This window comes from Staurois parvus, unplaced genomic scaffold (genome assembly GCF_062004578.1).
Source record: "Staurois parvus isolate SC_StPar_1 unplaced genomic scaffold, SC_StPar_1.0 ptg000599l, whole genome shotgun sequence".
Lineage (NCBI taxonomy): Eukaryota > Metazoa > Chordata > Amphibia > Anura > Ranidae > Staurois > Staurois parvus.
Genome location: NW_028318395.1, coordinates 2,580,724 through 2,604,058, shown reverse-complemented (window position 1 = coordinate 2,604,058; position 23,335 = coordinate 2,580,724). Strand labels below are relative to the sequence as shown.

Sequence of the window (23,335 nt, the reverse complement as noted above, 5' to 3'; positions counted from 1 at the left end):
AATTCTCAACGCGTTTGACTTACCTTCCCATCATTTTTTGTATATTTTGCAAGTTAGGAATTATGTGAATTCCATAGCACAAAACAAATCTTCTCGCTTTTGTTCTACTATGATAGAAGTCCTTGTAAGGAATCAAAAATACAACATATCCAATATATATGGTCAACTATCTATGCACTATGCAAAACCGCTGGATTCTTATACTTCCATCAAAACGTGGATACGAGACTTTGACAATGCCTTCACTGCGGAGCAATTGCTCACAGGTTTTAATACTACCTGTGCGTTCAATACGAACAAATTTTGGAGGGAGCAGCAATTCAAAATTATGCACCATGCCTATATGCCTTACCTGTACTCCCGAACAGACTCATTGATCTCTACATGTCCGCTCTGTGGTTCATATAAACCATCACTTCATCACAGATTCTGGAATTGTCCACGGGTCTGTGTCTTCTGGAACCAACTTTTGAACTTTGTGCTTTTCATCACTACTCTCCAGTTACCTAGGGACCCGCTGCTGCTTCTCTTTGGCAATCTGGAAATATCAGTGTCTGCTGCCTCACACTGCCATCTTGCTTTGTTCAGAGCAACCAAACCATGGCTATCCATTTGCTTGATGGCGGCGAGAAGGTCTATTTTGAAAAAATGGGTCTCCAACTGTCCACCTACCATCTCAGACGTCAAATTGGAACTCAACTTTCTACTTCGATTGGATCGGCTTGGTCTGCATATAGCTCCTTCTACAACAGGAATGGAAAAGTTCAACCGCAAGTGGGGTCAATATGTTTCAAAAGTTCTCCCAAGTCCAGAGCCCCAGCACCCCTCTCATGGTTCTCTAAGCTAGATTTAAGCTAGTTTCCAGGGTATTCCTGATGCATGGTGTTTCTATTGCTCAAGGGGTCAAATGATTGCAACATTATAAATGCTGTGTACCTCTCAGAAATCTCTTTTGCTCTCGCTTTGCTCCACTCCCACTTCGCCAATCTGGCTTATTAATCTCTCTCTCATTTTCCTGGCTGACCTATATGAAGTGGTCCCCTACTAGCACATCTATATACATACTGATGCGCTGCTTCTCACTATACTTTACTATCTCATTATACTTTACTATCTTATTACTTTATCAGTCTATTACTTTTTTATCCTAATCTCTTTATCCTGGCTTGTTTTCATGGTCCTCTGGCCTCAGACTTTTGGTACATAATTTCTTGTATTCCAGTTCTCCTTTTTTTTTTTTTTTCTTTCCCTTTTGGCATATTCTTTATATGCTGGCCTTTCCAACTCCCTGGTCTTATGTTCCTACTGCTATATCTCTATCCTATATTTTTTACTTTCTTTTTTCACTTTTTACTCTCATGCACGATGACCTCCCTATCGGTCGATATGACAAATGGTTAACATTGCTCACGTCGCTTATTCTTTTGCTTTACGTATGTTTATATATATATATGTGATTTTTCGAAATCCTGCATACTTTAACTTCAAGCCCTTGTACCCTGACATATTACATGTGCTATATTTTCCCATAGATACTCTTCTTTCCACACTTCTCCATTCCCTCTCGGATTCTTTTGGGGCTTCTGTAATATGTTTATGAGTAAAATGTTATCCTGGAATTTATTCATCTGATTTGGCATGTTGCCACGCTATGAATACTGACAAACCTCATCGTTGGTTATTTTGTGTGTACAATAAAACCCAATAAAGCTTCTTTTAAAAAAAAAAAAACATCAAAAATATATAAACATAGAAAATTGATGGCAAAATAGACAAAGTAGTTAATTGAGTATGGCCATTTTTTTCCTTTTTTTAACTTGTTTGTCTGACCACAGAGCTAACCTTATCCCGATTATGTTTAAATTAATTTATTGTTGACTAACCTGCTGTCGCTGCTAGATGTCTGTTCCAAGGATCAACTATCTGGTAATGATACCTTTTTAAATATTAAGATTTAAAATTAAGTTATTACAGTATAGCAACATATTAGAGGATTAAGACACGGACATAGGAAAACAAATGAAAAAGACTTAATAGGGGCCATCTATTTTCAAATCTGTTAAGGATAAAGAAGAAATAACAAGCCAATTTATTAGGAGATACATAAAAATCAACTAAAGAAACAGAGTTAGCAAATGTTTTCTCTAAATGTGTCAATCTACAAACACAGGACAAGCAGAGCTTAACACATTTTAGTAGAACTAAAACAAAAAAGGTATATTTCTAGTATTCTGGCACACTTCACCTTAGAAAAAACTACCGGTAATTAAAAAAACTGCTTACCATTGTTTTGTAATATTTTAAGCCCCATTAAAAAAATGTAATATTGTAAACATTCTGTGCCCGAGGTTCTTTTGTCATGGCTCCCTTACTGGCCTTTCTTTCTGTATGTAACACATTCTGTGATCTGTTGTGTATTGCAGCACTTCACAGTCTCTTTTTTTATCTGCAACAGCAGTCTATACCGTAAAAGTCCTTTGACCCTTATAATCTTACTCTATTAGTCAACATCTGATTTTAAAACAGTAAAAAGATGAATGATCATTTTTCATGGAGTAAAATAAAATGTTAATACTAATGCACAATACTAATTGTTCAGTAAGGATGATCTTAATTTTTTCTGCTCTTGATATGTTCTGCTCTTTCATGCCTGTCAACTCTACACTGTTTTCTGATATGGGTTGTAGATGGCAAGGTTCATGCACTCAACCACCTTCTAGATTCCCATAAGACGTTAGCTGGAGTTGCACCATTCCTTTTCTCACTATGTGATGAGATCAGTATTAGCCCTAATCTACCTTTTCTAAATATCTACAGCAAAAGACTAGCTGCACAACTATGATCTTAGCATTCAAATGTAATTATTCTGGAGACATGCACATAAAGACATCCTAGACAGAAGCACTTCACCCTATGACAAGCTTCATTGTAAATATGTCTCCATGATAATACCGTTTTGTTTTTTTTTCATACTGAGATCATCAGTGTGTGGCTTGTTTCCATTTTGGATCTGTGCAAGGGAGCATGGGCAAGCTTCTTCCAATATCTGTATCTGAGTGCCTTGACATCAGAGTCACTGGAGAGGTTTGTGAACGACAACCCTTCTCTTTTATCTAGTCTCCAATATCTGCTTGTCTTAGTCTATGCTTTGCAATATTCCAGCAATTGCTCAGGAAAATTTCCAATGTGCTTTAAGATGTATCTAAATTCAAACTTGTTTTCTCTAGTTCTGGATAGAGAAGAGAATGGTTATAATTCCTGTCAGTTTTTTCTCACTATCCCACTGGGTTGATTTCAATTCATTTGCTTTCCCAGGAGACTTAATGGAAGTGAGTGGTAATCACTCCAAAGCGAGGGGAAATCCCTCTCAGACATTTGTAGAAGAACAGGCATCCCCATTGAATAGGACCTGACATCCCATTCTGGTGATTTTTTATTACTTTTTTTATCACAGTACTGGTCCCCAGGATAGAGAGAGTGTAAACATCCCAAGTGGGGACAAACTACAAAACCAAGGTTTGGCTTTATTATACTTTAAGGAAGCTGCACCTCAGTTTAATGTATTTACTGTATTGTCTTATGGTGGGACACGATTGTCATGTCTTTTTCATCAGAACTACATAACTTTGTAATTATATTCCTTTGCTTCCATGATGATTAGAATTAGGCTTCCTACTTTCATTTATGTCTGACATTGCCCTTGCTTTGCTCATATTTATGTAATGTGTGTTTAAATTCAACCTTCCAATTTTATATCTTAGTTCTGTTCATGTCGAATTTACTCCAAGTACCACCTTGCCTTGTCTCCTTTGTGTTCTTTCCTTTCAACCTAGCTTTCTTCCTTTGCTTCCCTGCCTGAAATGCATATCAGATGCATTCTTAGTTCTGAGAATACCATTCTCTAACCCTTCCTGCTTATATGTACAGTATACAGTGTTCCCTTGTTTTTTGCGGTTAATGGGGACCAGAACCTTCCGCGAAAGCTGAAAAACCACGAAGTAGTATTTGCCCCCAGGAATGTATGCGAGACAGTCAACATTATGGACAAGACTGGCGAGATACAACAAGAGAAGATGCTAGGTGAGGCTGCAATGATGCGCAGACAATCAACTCACAGGGATAAATCCACTCGTACTCTTATTGGTCGATGTCACACTGGAAACCAATCACGCGCCTTTATGAAAGCCCGTGGTATGTACAGTACAGTACTCTGAGTCAACTCATCTCTTTGGTTAACATGCAGGGATCCTTCTCTCGCGCGCATCAACATGAAACAACACTCCTTTCCACAATGTGGCTGCTGACCCGTGAAGCACTGAAGCCGCAAAACATGAAGCGCGAAGTGGCGAGGGAACACTGTATTCCTATTTTGTAAAGATATGTTTACATGGCACCAGAATTCTATTGGTCATATACTGGGCAGTGTTAGGATTTGTTGCCCTCTACCGTCTGTATTTGTAAATGCCTGGGATGCTGATAAAGTATGTATTGTCTCTGAAAACCCCAGGAGAAGGAGAGACAGACAGAAAGTCTGAGATCACATCATGTCCTTTCCATGGAAAAGCTGCTGCTAAATCTATACCAGAAGGAATTAGTAGGCAAGTGCTCCTGTGTTTAAGTTTATCATTGATGCCCTTACTGCGCGCATGTGTGTATGTATATAGACTGGTGACAGATGTACCTCTGTCCTATTGTTATTATGTCACATGCACAGTGCCAGATAACTATGCCTGTGCTATTGTATGTGCATAGTGGTCACTTTCTAGTATATTAGTTGGTGAGCCTATTTATTGCAATAGAGTTTATATGCAGCTCTTGTTATTTAAGTTAACCTTGGCCCTTTTGGTCTGGGATCCCAAAGCTAGTTTTAGCTTAGGGCTCAATAACCAGCATAGGCTAAAGTCAGAGTGATCTGATGACCACTTCTGGTAGTTAGGGGTTTGGCTGCATGCCAGATTAGAAACTACTAGGGACGAAGACACAGAAAATAGGTGACTGAGTTCCAATGCCACACTACAGTGTCTGCTTGTGAGAAACTACATTCCAGGCTGGTAGAACAACCCCCACTGATCTTGTCTCCAGGATTCCAACACCATAGTGGACACCACATCATGATCAGCTTCAGGTGCCCCTGCAACTGAACTTTGTTGCAACATTCATCTGGAGGTACAGCATCTTAATTCCCCAGGAAGGGAATTCCCTCTGTTCAGAGGTCTTGTCCTGGGTGGAGGTACTGCCAACTTTATTATCAACCCTAGTCTTCCACGTAGCGTATGTTCTGGTTCTCTTATTTACCTACAGGTTTAGCGCACTGTCCTGTCTGGGGAGGGTCACCTCTCATAAGCCCCTCAAAAGAGGGCTACACTTAGAGGCCCTGCTGAGATTGAGGTGGAATTAACAGTAGTATGGAAAAGTAAGATAATCCAGAGTAGTGTCCTCAACCTGCTCCTAAACAGCATCACCTAGATGCTATGGTAGATTTAGACTGTACTTTCCTAATGTTTGAATAAAAGAACTGGTATCAGCCAGCTAATCTCCCAGGATGGATAATGGTAATGAACATCCTAGTGACAATGCAAGTGGTACTTTAGCCAAACTGACTCAAGTTTTAGGACAGGCTTTACAGGCAGCACAGTACAGACATTTAAAAGTGTTTTTTTTTTTAAGTTAAAAGTGTTTTCTGGTTATGTTCCTGTGCTGCAAGAAGAAAGTCATGAAGTTTGGAAAGAGCATACTCTTCATTGTCTAATGGAGTGGTCTTGTTCACAAGAAGGCAAGCAACATTATTTATTATACTCACATTTAGTGTGTCACACTACTTTCCCTCCTTCTGTGAGGCTTGTTACCTCATCATCCTCTTACACAGCTCCTCAAAATGTTATGTGACAGAATTCCTTCTCTCCATGAATTAATGAAGTTAGTGAAAAAACAGGATGATATCTGTACTCCTAAGAAGGTGAAAAGTGTTTCAAAAGAGGAGCAGTGAAACCATTCTGAGTCCTACTGATCCAAATATTTGGTTGCACAACCAGTTGCTTCACAGAAGGTGAGGCTCCCCCTTATCCTAAGAACCTTGTCCCCATGTTGATGGGGACAAAGGCCTCTTCCCCACAACCCTGGCCTGTGGTTGTGGGGGTCTGCAGGCAGGGGGCTTATCGGAAGATGGAGGCCCCCTTCAACAAGGGGGCCCCCAGATCCTTGCCCCCCATGTGAATGCATATGGGGTACATGGTACAGCTACTCATTCACACAAAAAAAAAAAAGGCTCTGCTTTTGACACTGGTTCCCACCGTCTGATAGCTCCGCTGGGTTGACAGTTCTTAAAAATCTAAGGGGTGGGGCCACCCACTGATGTCAATTGGGTGACCCCGCCCATTTGTGATGTCATCATGTTGGGTCAATGATGTCAAAAGGGGGCAGGGTCACCCAGTTGATGGCACTGGATGGCCCTGCTCCTTAGATATTTAAGAACTGTCAGATGGTGGGAGCCAGCATCAAGAGCGGAGCTATGGTTGATGTTGGATCTACTTCAGGGGGGACATTTTTTATATTTTTGTTCTTTTAATAAAGGACTTGTCAAAGACGGTTTACTGTCATTTTGTACACTACACATTTCTCTTTTTTTTGTGAATGAGTAGTGGTATCATGTACCCCATACTCATTCACATGGAGGGGGGGGTCAGGATCTGGGGGACCCCTTGTTAAAGGGGGCTTCCAGATTCCAATAAGCGCACCACCCACAGACCCCCACAGCCACAGGCCAGGGTTGTGGGGAAGAGGCCCTTGACCCCATCAACATGGGGAAATGGTGCTTTGAGGAGCACCCCCCCCCATGTTGAAGGCATGTGCTTTTGTATGGTTCAGGAGGGGGGAGGCACTTGCTCGCCTCTCCCTTTTCTGACCTGCTGGGCTGCATACTCATATAAGATCTGGTATGGATTCTGGGGGGGGGGCCGCACCATTTTTTTTAAATTTTGGCATGGTGTTTCCCCCCAGAATCCATACCAGACCTGAAGGGCTTGCTATGATTGTGGGGGGGCCTTACACCATTTTTATTTGCCAGCAATTTTTCTTACATTCAGCTGTCAGTGGGGAACCCCGCTGATAACTGAAACATTAACACATATTTTCGATACTAAAATATTGCATGACTTAAAAAAATAACTCATGCAGTGTTTTAGCAGCATTCTTTAGTGAATACCAACTTTGTTTTGGAAAAATGCTGTGCGTTATCTTACCACATACTTGGATACAGTAAGATACCACTTAGTGAATTGCCCCTGTGTTCAAAGTTCATGGTCAAACGTTCATTAGGTTTGAATGTTCGACCACGAACCAAACAGGGGGTGTTCGGCCCATCACTAGAGGTCAGACTGTTTCTTCCGATCAAGTTGATATCCCATCTGAACTTCAAGAGCTCTGTGATGTCCTCTCTGTTAGTTGTCAGCATAGAGTGGTGTATAACAGTGAGTGCCCAGTGGAAATTTCACCAGGGAGAATGCTGAGATTAGCCTCCAGTATTGCCCCCGAACTGCTTGGAGATGGAAGTTATGTTCTCATGGAAGCTCCTGAAGTGATGATGAACCAGAGTAGAATTATCTACAGTTGTGACTGTGAAAAATTGTTCTCTCCATCCTTTATTCATTCTCACCAAGTTATAGCTAGTGTTTATTTTATTTATTTACCGCTTTTTATTTTGGTTTACCATTTGCCTATGTGGATTTCATTTTAATATATCCCAGCAATATTTCATTTGGTTTCATGCGCCTTTCCGGTGAATCATCCCAAATAGGCACATAATATTCTTCGAATAAGAAGACCAGCACAAAGTGGAACCTGTCTGCAAGTCCTTAGCATGCCACAGTAGAGAGAGTCTTTAGTGCAAATATCACCACAGAATAGTCAGTTATTTAAATTGTTTTTATTTTTAAAAAATATACAGATATGTAAATAATTTTTATTTTTGAAATAATGAATCCAGTTAAAGTTAAAAGGCAATGGAACAGTTAATGGTCTGCTGTTAAAAAAAAAAAAAAAAAAAAAAAAAATACAATGTAAACAAGTAAATTAGTAACAGTAAGCATTGGTTAAAGACTACTACATCTGGAGCTATAATATTGATACACTTTTCACATTGTTAATTATTTGCTTATTCATATTAAAAAAGGTGATAGTTCTCCATGTTTTACTGAACACACCTAATTCAGAAATAAAAGCACAGTATAAATATAAAGTGAAGTATTTTAATGTATTTTTATTCTCTGCTGCAGAGATAAATATCACAAACTCACTAATGATTCTAGTGCAGAACAGTAGCATTATACAATGATTTTGCAAGAAAGAAGTCACTTAGTCAATGACTATACATGATAACTAGCAGTTTTAGAAATGTACATTTACATAGGATGTCATTGAGTTATATTTGTTACAAATATTGCCTTTCCTATTGATCAAACAAGATCACTAAATAAGAGACTAAAAATAAGATGTGGTCTTGCAAAGTATCAATGTACTGCAGATACTGTTTTTGTTATAGTCTGACCAATAAAATTAAACCAATAAACATTTGTCCAAATTTCCAGATAATAATTCTCTCAGGGAATTAGTGAATGCCTATCTCCTATGTTATCAAAGGAATATACTTGTTATAGTATAGACGATGACATTAGTAATACCATACTAAGAAGTAAAATGTAAATACCTTTGAAGTCCTTGTATGTTCAAAGGGAATTTTTCCATAATGAATACTCAATCTAATGACTAGTTATTTCTATATAGAAAAAATCAGCACAGAGAATAGATAATAATCTTCTTGATTACTGGTTCACCTACATTTACTTTATTTCTTAAGCAGATAAAATGTTGACATTTTTAAACATTAATTAAAACACATTGATTATAAACAGTCTAGTGGACAGACTTCTGGAAAAAAAACACAGTACCTTATGTTTTGTTCAAGTTACTCAACAAGTAATTCACGTCATAAATGAAGATCTACAGACAAGATCTTAAAGTGAACCTTAACTTTGCCCTTAGTAAGCAAAGAAACAGGTTCACCTTACAGCAGGCACAATAATCATGCTGTACCTTATTTCTCTGCACTCTCACACCATCCTGTTCTGGCACAATAGGCCATGAGAAATACTTAGTAATTTTAGGAGCAGGGGAACATGTGACACTTCCCTCTGCTTCCCACAATACAGTGCTCAGTGCCTGAACATCTAAACACCAGGCCAGACAGCTATTACATAAATAGCAAGGGGGACATGGATAGCCATGTGTAAGCTTCAGTTGTTTCAGGTTGTCCAAATGTGAACCGGTTACTTTGCTTTTTATCCAGAATAGATTGTTTTATTGTTTAGTTGGCAAAGTTAGCACGACATCATAAGAATTACCAGTAACAGTTGTTTAATATATCACTATCAAATGCATATACCAGCATATTTAGGCAACATTTGCAAGGAGTAGGGAGTTCTGATTGTTCCTTCAGATAATACAGAGCAGCAAATATGTGAACATTTTTTATTGGTGATTTCCTAGATTCCTAAAATTTGGTCAACTGCATCTTCAAAAAGGATACTTTGAAGTATAAATCTTATTAGACTGACCTAATCAGTTTTCAGTCCAAGAACAAATTCTCTGTTCCGATAACATGCATGCATTCCTGGATCTCCTAAGCTCGCATATTGATGTCTATTATCAGCCTAATTTTGAGGGATAATGGCTGGAAAAAAAGAAAATTAAACTCTGCCAATTAATAGAACTAGAGACCTCCACATGATTTGAAAGAACTGTGTGCTGGTACCCAGGGACATGGGGTTTCTTATCCAATTTGACCAAGGCCAAAATATTTGAACAATAATCAAGTTATGGGTGTAGGGATAACTTTCTTCCAGATAACGGTCTTTTATACACATCACTGATGTTTACCTATTCTTTTACAAAGTAATTTGTTTCTTTTGGGCAGTTGTAGATAGATAGTTAATGTAGGTCAACAGGTACCCCAAAAGCATGCATCTTAAATTAAATTTAAGGTATTTAGCATATCTATGTAAGAACATTTGAGTTATTTATAATATATGCATATATGTGCAACAACAAGTTGGCAGTTAAAGCTGAGTTTCATGAATTTAGCACCTTTGAAAAAAGTGCAGGCACCTTATAAGTTAGCTGCCTGTCACATTGTGGGCTTATTTGTATTATCTATATCTGACAGGTTTATGACTCTGTGCTTTATTCCTCTCTCATAGACTTGAGTGTGGATTTTATCCAGAGAGCAGAAATGTGCTCCCCTCCCCTCCTGCTGCCCATTCACAGAAGCCTTTACATTTTGTAAACACTTTCACACAATAAAAGGCTTTTGTGATTGGGTAGGAGGGGGGGGAAAGGCAGGCATAGTAGCTACACCAACTTTACACTTGAAGGTACTAATGGAGTCCAGCATCAGAGTTCTGGAAGCTATGCTGCTGGAGCACAATACATCTTTTTTAGAGATAAATAGAGATACAGTTGTGTTCAAAATAATAGCAGTCAGACATCACTAACCTGATCAATCACTGTTTTTGGTAGAAATGATATTTCTACATGGCAAATAATTTACTAGCGGGTGTAGTAGAGCAATAGAAATCCAACAGACCCAACAATCATGACATGCATGCTGCGGATTCTGTGTAATTGAATCACTAATTGAAAGGGACATGTTCAAAATAATAGCAGTGTGGAGTTCTATTAGTGAGGTCATTCATTCTTTGAAAAACAGGTGGCAATTATTGCCCTTATTTAAGGAAGAAAGGCAGCAAATGTTGTACATGCTGGTTACAGTGCATTTCTCTCTGAAATTCTGAGGAAAATGGGTCGTTCGAGACATTGTTCAGAAGAACAGCGTACCTTGATTAAAAAGTTGATTGGAGAGGGGAAAACATATAAAGAAGTGCAGAAAATGATAGGCTGCTCAGCTAAAATGATCACAAATGCTTTAAAATGGCAACCAAAACCTGAAAGACGTGGAAGAAAGCGAAAAACTACCATTCAAATGGATAGAAGAATAGCCAAAATGGCAAGGACTCAGCCAACAATCAGCTCCAGGAAGATCAAAGAAGGTCTAAAGTTACCTGTGAGTGCTGTTACAATTAGAAGACGCCTATGTGAAGCCAAGCTATCTGCAAGAAGCCCCCGCAAAGTCCCACTGTTGAAAAAAAGACGTGCTGAAGAGGTTACAATTTGCCAAAGAGCACACTGACTGGCCTAAAGAGAAATGGCGCAAAATTTTGTGGACTGATGAAAGTAAGATTGTTCTTTTTGGGTCTACTGGCCGGAGACAGTTTGTCAGATGACCCCCAAACACTGAATTCAAGCCACAGTACACTGTGAAGACAGTGAAGCATGGTTGCGCAAGCATCATGATATGGGGATGTTTCTCATACTACGGTGTTGGGCCTATTTATCGCATACCAGGGATCATGGATCAGTTTGAATACATCAGAATACTTGAAGAGGTCATGCTGAAGAGGAAATGCCCTTGAAATGGGTGTTCCAACAAGACAACGACCCCAAACACACCAGTAAACGTGCAACATCTTGGTTCCAGACCAACAAGATTGACGTTATGGAGTGGCCAGCCCAATCCCCGGATCTTAATCCAATAGAAAACTTGTAGGGCGACATCAAAAATGCAGTTTTTGAGGCAAAACCAAGAAATAGAGAAGAACTGCGGAATGTAGTCCAATCATCCTGGGCTGGAATACCTGTTCACAGGTTCCAGAAGTTGGTTGACTCCATGCAACACAGATGTACAGCAGTTCTCAGAAACAGTGCTTATACAACTAAATATTAATTGATTCAAAGGAAAGCAAAATCTTCAAAATTTTTCAGTTTATATAGTGAATGTTTGAGTTTGTAAAGAAGAATACAAACACTGCTATTTTTTTGAACAGTCTAATATTCACTTTTTCTGAAATTTGTTTTAGAGGAACAACACAAATTTTATATATTTTTATTCATGCTTTGATTTGGAATAGAATGTGTAGTGTTCCCAATGCGTGTTCCCAATGTATGGAAATAAAAGCCATTAGAAGGATTTTGAGCTTTATTCACTTTTCAACACACTGCTATTATTTTGAACACAACTGTACATCCGGGAGATGGCAGGCACCCTGTTGGACTTAACTCAGAGTGCCTTCACTTTTTACAAAGTTGAATTTCTGAAATTCAGCTTTTAACACTTTCAGCTGTAGCCATGACTACTACTAAAGACATTAGGTCCACGGCATATCATGCACAACGATCACCTATATGCCGAAGTTAAAAATAGAGTTAATTCTGAACATCAGAAGTGATCAAGTTTTGGATGTAGGAATAACTTTCTTCCAGATAATTGCCTTATATACACATCACCAGTGTTTATCTATTCTATTGCAAGGTCATTTGTTTATGATCGGCAGGTGTAGATAGTTAGTGATAATAGGTCAAAAAGTACCCCAAAGCATGTATCTTAATGGAAATTGTCACCACAGTATAGTAAGCAAAGAGGAGTGCTGAATTGCTGGTGGGGAAATGGTCTGAACAAAATAACCTTACACTAACTACTAACTACTGAATGGGACAAGTTTACGGGTTACTGTTCTCAATAGCAGCAGGGGCTATGCAGCTCAACATTCATCATAGATCATTCAAATTTTAGCAACATATGATGTGCCCTTTATAGATGGCAGCTTTTAATTGGTTACATTAACGAATAACACATGTTTATTCAATTCTTTCCGATCTGTTTTTTTATCCAAGTATGATATCCAGTAAAAGTAGAAAATAAAATATGTAGCAGTGCAAATAGGATAAGACCTACAAATCTAAAAGTCTTCTTTCAGCTTAAATAAAAATCACATAAAAACTCCAGTTGTTTTCAAACAGTCATAGCTTCATGATGGAAAACAAATTCCACAGCATTCCATGCAAATTTCCAAACAGTCTGAAGATTCACAGCAGGCATCCATTATGCCACAATCCATGTCACAAGGACAGTTGCAGTCATCTCCTATTTCTTCACCGCAGCAACAGCAACATGTTTCTGAAGTGCAGATTCCACAAGAAGCTTGTCCCAGTACAATGTTACAGAGTGTCAGGAATTCGCAGAATAAGCATGCTAAGATACAGTGAACACAGCAATCTTGATCGGTTGAGGAAGCCAATGGTAGGTGGTGTATATGAGAAAAAAAAAAAAAAGCTTTAAAATAAATATAACACATAAGACAGACAAATACTAACATACATTAAACAAATCATTTATCATATTTCTGTAGGAAAACATGAAGTGTTATGAAGGCACTCACTTAACTTACAGTTAATTTTGCCTTGATTTTGATAACATAGCCTAATTCAGTCCTAAAGCACAAAGCACAATTTCTACTAGTGTTACTTAAAGCATATTTTTGCACAATATGTGAATATGTAATACTTACCTCTCCCACTGGTCTTGATGGTTCAATGTTGGCTAAAACATATTCAGCATACCCATACCTGCTGGATACCTAGGCCCAAACTGTGGAATGTGATTTCTTCCTGAGGCCCCTACCTCACTACTGTGTCTTGAAGTAACGTAGGGTCCAAAAATGAACCCCAGCATACAGACGACCAGACATCCAACACTACCTGTATTGTTGGATACTAACAATACAGTATTTAAAGAAGTGTAGCTTGGGAAGACAGAGTAGACCAGTTGAGGTAGGGGGGCAGTAAGCAGTTCACAGGCATGCCTCTGGTTTGGGGTTTTAAAAGGATGGCTTTAGTTTCTACATGTTGGCACATATAGTAAATGAATAATTTAGATATTGGGTGTTAAAATAAATATTAAGCTGAGAGAACATGAACAAGCCAAGCTATCTTGCATGTAGGAAGTACTTGTCTTTACAAGTTTACAGCTACATATTTTTAAAATGGTTGAGGGCAAATAATAAATTACAGTAAACATGGCTATTATGACAAGTCATCAGCTGATACCATATATCAAACAGCATAAGCACGGGGACGGGGTTTATGATTGTGCATCACCGTAATTGGCTGCCACAGTGGTCACATGATCAGAAAGCTACTTGCAATTGGGAGCGGTCCAAAAGACGCCTGGTACACAGATATGCGTCATCTCAGCATCAAGGCCCAACCACCAAAAGGCTGCATATTTGCGTAATGTCGGCGCCATGAGGTTAAGAAAAAAAAACTCGAACCTTTAACCACTTACCCTCCAAAGGATTTACCCCCCTTCCTGACCAGGCCATTTTTTGCGATACAGCACTGCGTTACTTTAACTGACAATTGTGAGGTCATGCAATGCTACACTCAACTGAAATGTATGTCCTTTTTTCCCCACAAATAGAGCTTTCTTTCGGTGGTATTTCATCACCTCTGCTTTTTAATTTTTTGCGCTATAAACAAAAAAATACCGCCAATTTTGAAAAAAAAAAAAAAAAGTATTTTTGACTTTTTGCTATAAAACATATCTAGTAAAAAAATTTTAAAAATTAAATTTTGTCATAAATTTAGGACAAAATGTATTCTGCTACACGTCTTTGCTAAAAAAAAAAAAATCCCAATACATGTAAATTAATTGCTTTACGTGAAAATTATAGTATCTACAAATGGCGGTATAGATACTGAAATGTTTTTTTCTTTTTACTAGTAATGGTATATAGTGGGATTGCGGGACTGCAGTGGGCATTCTGACACTGGGGGAGGAACTGACTTGGTGTCACTGACATCCCCAGTGAACCAATACAGTGATCAGCTGTAATAAAAAGCACTGACACTGTACTAATAGCACTGGACAGGAAGGGGTTAACATTTGGGGCAATCAAAGGGTTAACTGTGTGCTGTGTATGTTTTACTAAGTGTGCTGTGTTTCATGTGACTCTGCTATGCAGAGCCATACAAAGCACTGTGCAGGAGCTGACAAGGAAGAGATCTGTGTTGACAGCCGAGGCCTCCCCCATTGACAGCCGAGGCTGCGAACTGCATAGGCTGCAAACTGCAAAAGCATGTATATATAGGTAATTTTGTGCACCCATGCCGCCCTGCAGCAGTATTTCTGCTATAGGGTGGCGCAGAAGTTTTTAACAATACTACTTAGGCTGTTGTGTTTACTCCAAACCTTACCCACTGTATGTCCATCTTCATCCCCGTTTGGTTCAGGCACAGTTTGCAAACTTTTTCTGGACCAACAACTTCTTAGATTGCACTAAACCTTACTTTTTAAACCCAAAGCATTAGGAGGTATAGGTTTTGGCTAGGGAGTGAGCCCACATGTCTGCTCCCATAGTAAGCACTTGCTATAGTGGCCCACAGAAGAGGAGGTTCAGGACAGGTGAGTATAAAATATTTATTATTTTAATTTAAAAAAAGCCTTTAAAAATGTTTGAAATCACATACACTTATTTGGACCATCTACGAAAACACTGATAAAGCTGATGAGCCTCTTTTATGAGGCACTTACTAATCACCCCCCACCTATCTACCATATAGGCAATCCTGTGTAACTGGAGTATCAGATAAAGAATTTTGCCCAAGTTTATAATTTAACTTCAAGGTTTCATGGATCGGGATGGAAACCCATCAGGGGTATTTAACTTGTGTCACATTACCACCTCATGTTAAAACGTACAGATATTGATCCACACAACAATCCCAGTGCCTTCTTCCTCCATTTGACGGATATCCATGGTCCAGGAAATCATAACTAAAAAAGAGCTTATAGCTTCCCTTTATTATAAGGAAGATAAAAAGGAAGAAAATAATCTATAAAATTTGGTTCTATTGGATTGACTATGTCCTCACAAGTTTATAACCAAGCAATTTCTACCTAGTATTCCTCAGGTGTTCAGATCCAATCCCCTCTACCTCTCAGCCTACAAAACTTTCTCTATGACTCCCTTTCCACTCTTCCCATCAGTTTTCCCCCTGCCCTCAACCCTACAGCCTGAACAGTTTTCTTTGTCCAATCTTTACCAGACTATACTCCCTTGGTGGTATGCAAGGCCAGATGCTGATCTAGATCAAACTGAAGATATGACAGGATGCATAGTATTTTTTAGAATGGAATTTCCAAACTTTGCATAATGTGACATAGGCTCTCCAAGTACAATGGTAGGCTTTGCAAGAAGTCGACTTTTTTTTAGCCTTCAGGAGCTTAGGGATAACAAAGTCATGCCATTAAAGCCAGATACTGAGAAGTAGGATGGTAGACAAGCCCTAGAGACAAAGGTATGGACAAATCCCAGGGGGCTTAGAGAATCTGCCAGGAATTTGAAGATGCTTGAATAGAATGGGCCAGTTCAATGCAATGAAGTTCATAGTCACCACAGCATTTACTGTGAAGTTCCGAGGGTTTCTGGACCTGGTGACAAAGCGGTCTAGCTTGTTGTTAAACCTGTCAGCAAATTCCCCAACAGAAGGGAGGCAATAACTGACCTAGCAGTTTCTATGCAGAACTTCTGGACCAGTGGAATTTGGGCAAAAACTCCCTGTGAGAGAAGCTGTTGAAAAGCAGCTTAGAGATCTGCCTGCCTTTGTGAAGAGGAAGGTACATTGGAAAGCATGAAGCAATGAGGAGGTAGAGTTTGAAACACCGGTTTTATGCCCTGGTTTCCCACCGTGTGTTGCAAAGTATAGTTCAATGCTGTATTCAGTTCAATGTAAATGAATGCACCTAGGTAAAAAGAATCCCTTCACAGAGAGTACAACATTGGGGGTGCAGTGTTGGCCAGCACTATAGAGGAAAAAGATTTGGGAGTACTTATCTCACATGATTGCAAAATGAGTAAACAGTATGGTTAGGCAGTGGGTAAAGCAAATAGAATTCTAGGATGTATTACTAGAGGGGTCACCAGCAGGTGGAAGGAGGTCCCGACTCCTCTATCAGGGATGGGCAACTGTGGCCCTCCAGCTGTTGTAGAACTACAAGTCCCATGAGGCATTGCAAAACTGACAGTTACAAGCATGACTCCCAAAGGCAGAGGCATGATGTTCAACAGCTGGAGGGCCACAGGTGCCCACCCCTGCTCTATATAAATCTTTGGTTAGACCTCATTTAGAATACGGTGTCCCATTCTGGAGACCTCACTTACAAAAAGATATTGATAGCATAGAACGATTCCAGAGATAGGTAACAAAAATGGTGAAAGATATGATGAATAAAACATATCAAAAGAGACTTCAGGAACCTAATATATGAAATCAAGAACACGGGGACATAACCTCAAATTAACAGGAGGTAAGTTCAAAACTAATCCTAGAAAGTGTTATCTTACTGGGTAGATGATGCTTGGAACTGACTTCCAGCAGAGGCAGTGAGTCAGTCAACAGTGACTTCAAACTGCTTGGGACAAACACAGACAAAAAGTTAAACAAAAAATACAAAAACATGAATAAATTAAAAAAAAAAAAAAGACTCGATGTACCACTTTGTCTTTTACTGCCGTCACTTTTCTATGTTTCTATTGTAATTGTCAGGAAAGGCCTGCCCACAGTGCAAGCGAAGATTCGCGGCGCACAAATATGCGCATGCGCGGAGTTCTTACTAGGCGGGCAGATGTGCACTTACACATACAGGCGCGCGCCTGTCACTAATGCTGGCACCAAAAGGACTATGTAAACTGGCTGCAGTACATGTCCCATTGACGTATGGTCTTATCCTCGCTTGTGTTCCCGTTTCTTATGATGGTCTTCTAATACCGAACCAGCTTGTTCCTGACCTCCGCTTGACTGCTACCTGCCCTGACCTCTGGCTTGCCTTGGATTTACCATTCTGTCTCTGCTCCTGTCCAATTGATCTTCTGCTGCTCACTTGGCCTGTGACCCGACTACTCTTCCTCCTGCCGCTTAAGCCTGATCTGCCCGACCAATACTGAATCCAGCTCGTCTTACCCTGCATCCTCAGAACGCACCTCTCTGTGTAAGGGACCGCCTGGCGGTACCACTAGCACTCCACTGAATAGGCGTCCCCAGCGCACGGAGTCTAAGTCCCAGGGTGCTTGTTCACCAGGGCCCCTGATGGTGGGGATGGACTTGGAGCCCCCTGAGACCAGGTCGTGGCTACTGGGTGCGTCCGTCAGTGGTAGTGGTATGCGCCAAGGGCTCCCACGGGGAAGAGTCTGATATGAGGAGGTCAGCAGACCCCACTGCACGGGATGGATGGATGGATGAGCAAGGTCAGACGGGCCGGGTCGGTAACAGAGAGGACGGCAAGGTACAAGGCAGGGGGCATAGAATAGTCGGGTCACACGCCAGGTCAGCAACAGCAGGTCAAATCCAATAGGGGGCATACAAGAGAGAGGTCAGGCAAAGCAAGGGTCTGGGCAGGAGAAATACAGCAAGGTCAGGTACAATCCGGGTCAGCAACTTACAATACACAGGTTCACGGATACAGGATACAGGTAAGACCAGAAGGCACTCAATGACAGCTCAGGATCGTTTAAATATCCCGCCCTGCGCTGCCATTGGTGCCCAGCGGGCGGCCGCGGCTTCTACTGCGCATGCGCAAACTCGAACGCCGCGGCCGGCCCGGACCCAGTGCTCGAGTCCCTGCACAGGGCGGCACACTGCGCCTGCGCCGGGACCATCGCGGCGGGGATCGAGGGGATCCCTGACACTCTGTAATCCATCCATACAGCACGGCTGCATCAGAATCCTGCTGTCTGCCTCTGGCCTGCTCTGCAGCTCATCTGCTTATCAGCTATTACTGGACTGATCACAGGCACTCATACCCCACCGTACCCCTGTGGCCGCTGTCTCACCATCAGCGGTCCTTGAGCTGGAGTTGTCAGGCTCACTATCCAGGTACGTGACAGTAATAAGCAATGCTCAAATAATACACAGCCCTACACTACATAGCCTGTCTGTTAAAGACACAAGGTGAAAGTACAGCATGCAGCATGAACAGAACTACCAGGAAAAATACCATACCTGCTCAGGTATTCATTATACAAGGATGTTTACACTACGATATGGATAGGACTTGGACCCAAAAGGAAACCCATAACAACAACAAAAGGTCTCTTACTAACAAGAGAACATGGAAAGATGATCGTGGAGCACCCATAAAAATTCTTTATCTTGCACTTACTTCAGCACCTGCCCTTTCTCCCCGATTCCTTATTGGTAATTCTTTAATAGAGATGAATTTGAGAGTTCAAAGGGAATGCCAGCCTCCCATGTAAATGAGGAGCCATTAAAAATTCTAGCAGTAGTTTGATATGGGGAAGAGCAGGCCAGGGCAGTAGAAAAGCTGTTCCATTGTCCCCTCTGCAGGACACATGCTGCAGGACATAGAGAGCTTATCTTTATGTGTGCTTGGACAGGGTGGGGCAGTTCTCTTGTGATTGTAAATGTATTGCAAGCCTGTTTGTGTGTATAGTGCACTTTGTATTTATGATGTTTGTGTATATATACAGTTGTGTTCAAAATAATAGCAGTGTGTTGAAAAAAGTGAATAAAGCTCAAAATCCTTCTAATAGCTTTTATTTCCATACACACAAATGCATTGGGAACACTACACATTCTATTCCAAATCAAAACATGAAGAAAAATATATCAAATTTGTGTTGTTCCTCTAAAAAAAATGAAGGAAAGCGAATATTAGACTGTTAAAAAAAATAGCAGTGTTTGTATTCTTCTTTACAAACTCAAACATTCACTATATAAACTGAAAAATGTTTGAAGATTTTGCTTTCCTTTGAATCACTTAACCACTTCAAATCCGGACACTTTTCCCCCCTTCCTGACCAGGGCAATTTTCAGCTTTCAGCGCTATCACACTTTGAATGACAATTGCGCGGTCATGCAACACATGAATTTTTTACCATATGTTTGAGACAGATAAAACGTTATTTTGGTGGTATTTATTCACCGCTAGGATTTTTATTTTTTTTGCTATGTAAATAAAAATGTCCAAAAATTTTGAAAAAAAAGTGTTTTTCTTATAAAATTTAGCAAATAAATAATATTTCATCATAAATATTGGCCAAAATTTATTCCGTTATCTTTTTAGTAAAAAAAAATAAAATAAGCCAAATTAGTTTATACCCAAAAATGATAATTTTTAAACATTTTTTTTTACATTTTTATTTTTTTTATTTTTTTATTTATTTTTTTTTACATACTGTCACCCTAGCAGTACAGTGTCACCATGGTAACACTGTACTACTTTTGGGGGGTGATGAAGATTTTTTTATTTTTTTTTACACTGATTACCCATATAGGATGTAAAAACAATCATTTCTATTTCTCTCTGTCTGCATTCTTGCAGCCATTGAGAACTACTGAGTGAGCTGTGATTGGTCACAGCTTGTCAGATGGTACAAGGCTGTTGTGAATAGCCTTGTACCATGTGACCTCTGTGATCATTCACAGATTTCACACGTAGTAAGCAATGATGTCAGAAGTGACATCTTGCTTACTACTTTGCATGTGATCACTGATTGGCCAATCAGTGATCACATGACCGGGACCTCGTACAGAGGTCTCGTCCGACGATCGGTGTTTCACTGTGTCCGGAGGAGCTCCCGGGGAGCACGCACAAGCACGGTGCGGGAAGGCCGTTTACAAACAGCCACCTGACCATGCAGTGCCACCGTCCGGCCGTTTATATACAACGGCCGGTCGGGAAGTGGTTAATATTGAGTTGTATAAGCATTGTTTCTGAAAACTGCTGTATATCTGTGTTGCATGGAGTCAACCAACTTCTGGCACCTGTGAACAGGTATTCCAGCCCAGGATGATTGCACTACATTCCACAGTTCTCTATTTCTTGGTTTTGCCTCAGAAACTGCATTTTTGATGTCACCCCACAAGTTTTCTATTGGATTAAGATCCGGGGATTGGGCTGGCCACTCCATAACGTCAATCTTGTTGGTCTGGAACCAAGTAAAAATCCCAGTATCTTTCCCGCCATTTGTAAACGCTATAACTTTCATGTAAACCAATTAATTTACACGTATTGTTTTTTTTTTTTAGCAAAGACATGTCGCAGAATGCATTTTGACAGAAATTTATGACTAAATTTGATTTTTAAATTTTTTTTTACTGGACATGTTTTATAGCAAAAGGTCCAAAATATTGTTTTTTTTCCTCAAAATTGTCACTTTTTTTTTTATAGCGCAAAAAAAAAAAAAAAAAACGCACATGCAATCAAATACCACCGAAAGAAAGCTCAATTTGTGGGAAAAAAAGGATGTAAATTTCATTTATGAAAAAGGATGTAAATTTCATTTTGCGTGACTGCACAATTGTCCGTTAAAATAGCGCAGCGCTGTATAGCAAAAAAATGGCGTAAATTGCAGTATCTATACCATAGTTTGTAGACGCTATAACTTTCACACAAAGCAATCAATATACACTTATTGGGTTTTTTTTACCAAAAACATGGAGCAGAATACATTTTGGCCTAAATTTATAACTAACTGAGTTTACTATATATTTTTTATAGCTGAAAGTAAAAAATATTGTTTTTCTTCAAAATTTTTGGCCTTTTTTTGTTTATAGCGTGAAAAATAAAAAGCGCACAGGTGATCAAATACCACCGAAAGAAAGCTCTATTTGTGTGAATAAAGGACGTAAATTTTGTTTGGGTGCAGCATTGCATGACCGCACAATTATCAGTTGAATTAGTGCAGCGCCGAGTAGCAAAAAGAGGCCTGGTCATTAAGGGGGGTAAATCCTCTGGAGGTCAAGTGGTTAAATAAGGGCAATAAATGCCCCGTTTTTCAAAGAATGAATGACCTCACTAATAGAACTCCACACTGCTATTATTTTGAACATGCCCCTTTCAATTAATGATTCAATTACATGGAATCAGCAGCATGCATGTCATGACTCTTGGGTCTGTTGGATTTCTTTTACTCTACTACACCTGCTAGTAAATTATTTGACATGTAGAAATATAATTTCTACCAAAAACAGTGATTGATCAGGTTAGTGATGTCTGACTGCTATTATTTTGAACACAACTGTATGTATATGTACTGTATATGACAGGGCTATGTGTATGTTTGTGCATCGGTGTATAGTACAGATTGTGTTTGCTTCTGGGTATAGTGCAAGGCTGTGTGTGTTTGTATAGTTCAAGGCTATGTATAGGTTTGTGTGTGTATAGTGCAAAGCTATTTGTACGTTTGTGTGTGTATAGTGCACATTGCATATATGCTTTTGTGCCTAGCAAAGCCTTATGTACAGTATATAATGAAGGACTGAGTTTGAGTTTTTATGTATAAGGCATTATTGTGTGCATAATGCAGGCTTAGGTATGTTCTGAATGTTATAGTGCAAAACTGTGTGTATAGCTATAGCACTAGATTGTGTGCCTGCAGGGCAGGAGTAAGTGCAATTTACATAGAGGCATATTAACAATTTTTACACAATATTTATCCAGAATTCGATAGTGACCATTCACAGTATGTCTCAAGTCAAGTAAAAATTACAAATCGTTTTCAGTCATTTAACCCCCCAATACCAGCATGCAAAAAAAAGGAGGCCACCTTGGGGTGTTTGCTTTAAAAAAAAAAAAAAGTGGTATTTTAGAGGGTTCTTGTACTGTCCTGGCATTTATTTGATATGTGGAAAGTAGGGTTTTGTTTTTTAGATTAAATATATACAGTATGTGTGTTATTTTTTTTGTATATACGGTGTGCACAATTATTAGGCAAGTGAGTATTTTGATCAAATAATAATTTTTTATGCATATTGTCCAACTCCAAGATGCATAAACTTGAATGCTTATTGTGTGGCCTAAGGACATCAACAACCTATATCAAAGTGTGCATAATTATCAGGCACCTTCTTTTCCACAGGTAAAATGGACCAAAAAAGAGATTTGACTCTGAAAAGTCAAAAATTTTAAAATGTCTTTCAGAGGGATGCAGCACTCTTGAAATTGCTAAGATATTGGGGCGTAATCACAGAACCATCAAAGGTTTTGTCGCAAATAGTCAACAGGATTGCAAGAAACAAGCTGAGTAAAGACGAAGCAAATTAACTGCCAAAAGATTTGAGAAGAAGCCATTATCCTCCAGTGCTGTCATATTCTAGAACTGCAACCTACCTGGAGTGCCCAGAAGTACAAGGTGTTCAGCGTTCAGAAACATAGTAAGGTAAGCTGAAAACCAACCACCACTGCACAAGACATATAAGCTGAAACGTCAAGACTGGGCCAAGAAAAATTTGAAGACAGATTTTTCAAAGATAATATGGAGATGAGATGACCGTGACTCTTGACGGACCAGATGGATGGGCTCATGGCAGGATCAGTAATGGGTACAGAACTCCACTTCAACTCAGACGCCAGCAAAGTGGAAGTGGG

General features: G+C 39.6%; 1 protein-coding gene across 2 annotated transcripts in view; it reads right to left on the bottom strand.

Annotated features, from left to right (window-relative positions):
* Positions 1-7,902: 7,902 nt before the first annotated feature.
* Positions 7,903-23,335, bottom strand: part of MDFIC (MyoD family inhibitor domain containing) — a 176,260-nt gene continuing 160,827 nt past the window's right edge. For both annotated transcript variants that reach the window (XM_089692680.1, XM_089692681.1), the window contains exon 5: positions 7,903-13,162. In XM_089692680.1, the coding sequence (XP_089548806.1) occupies positions 12,915-13,162 (248 nt within the window). In that variant the 3' untranslated portion in view covers positions 7,903-12,914. The remainder of the gene's footprint in view (positions 13,163-23,335) is intronic.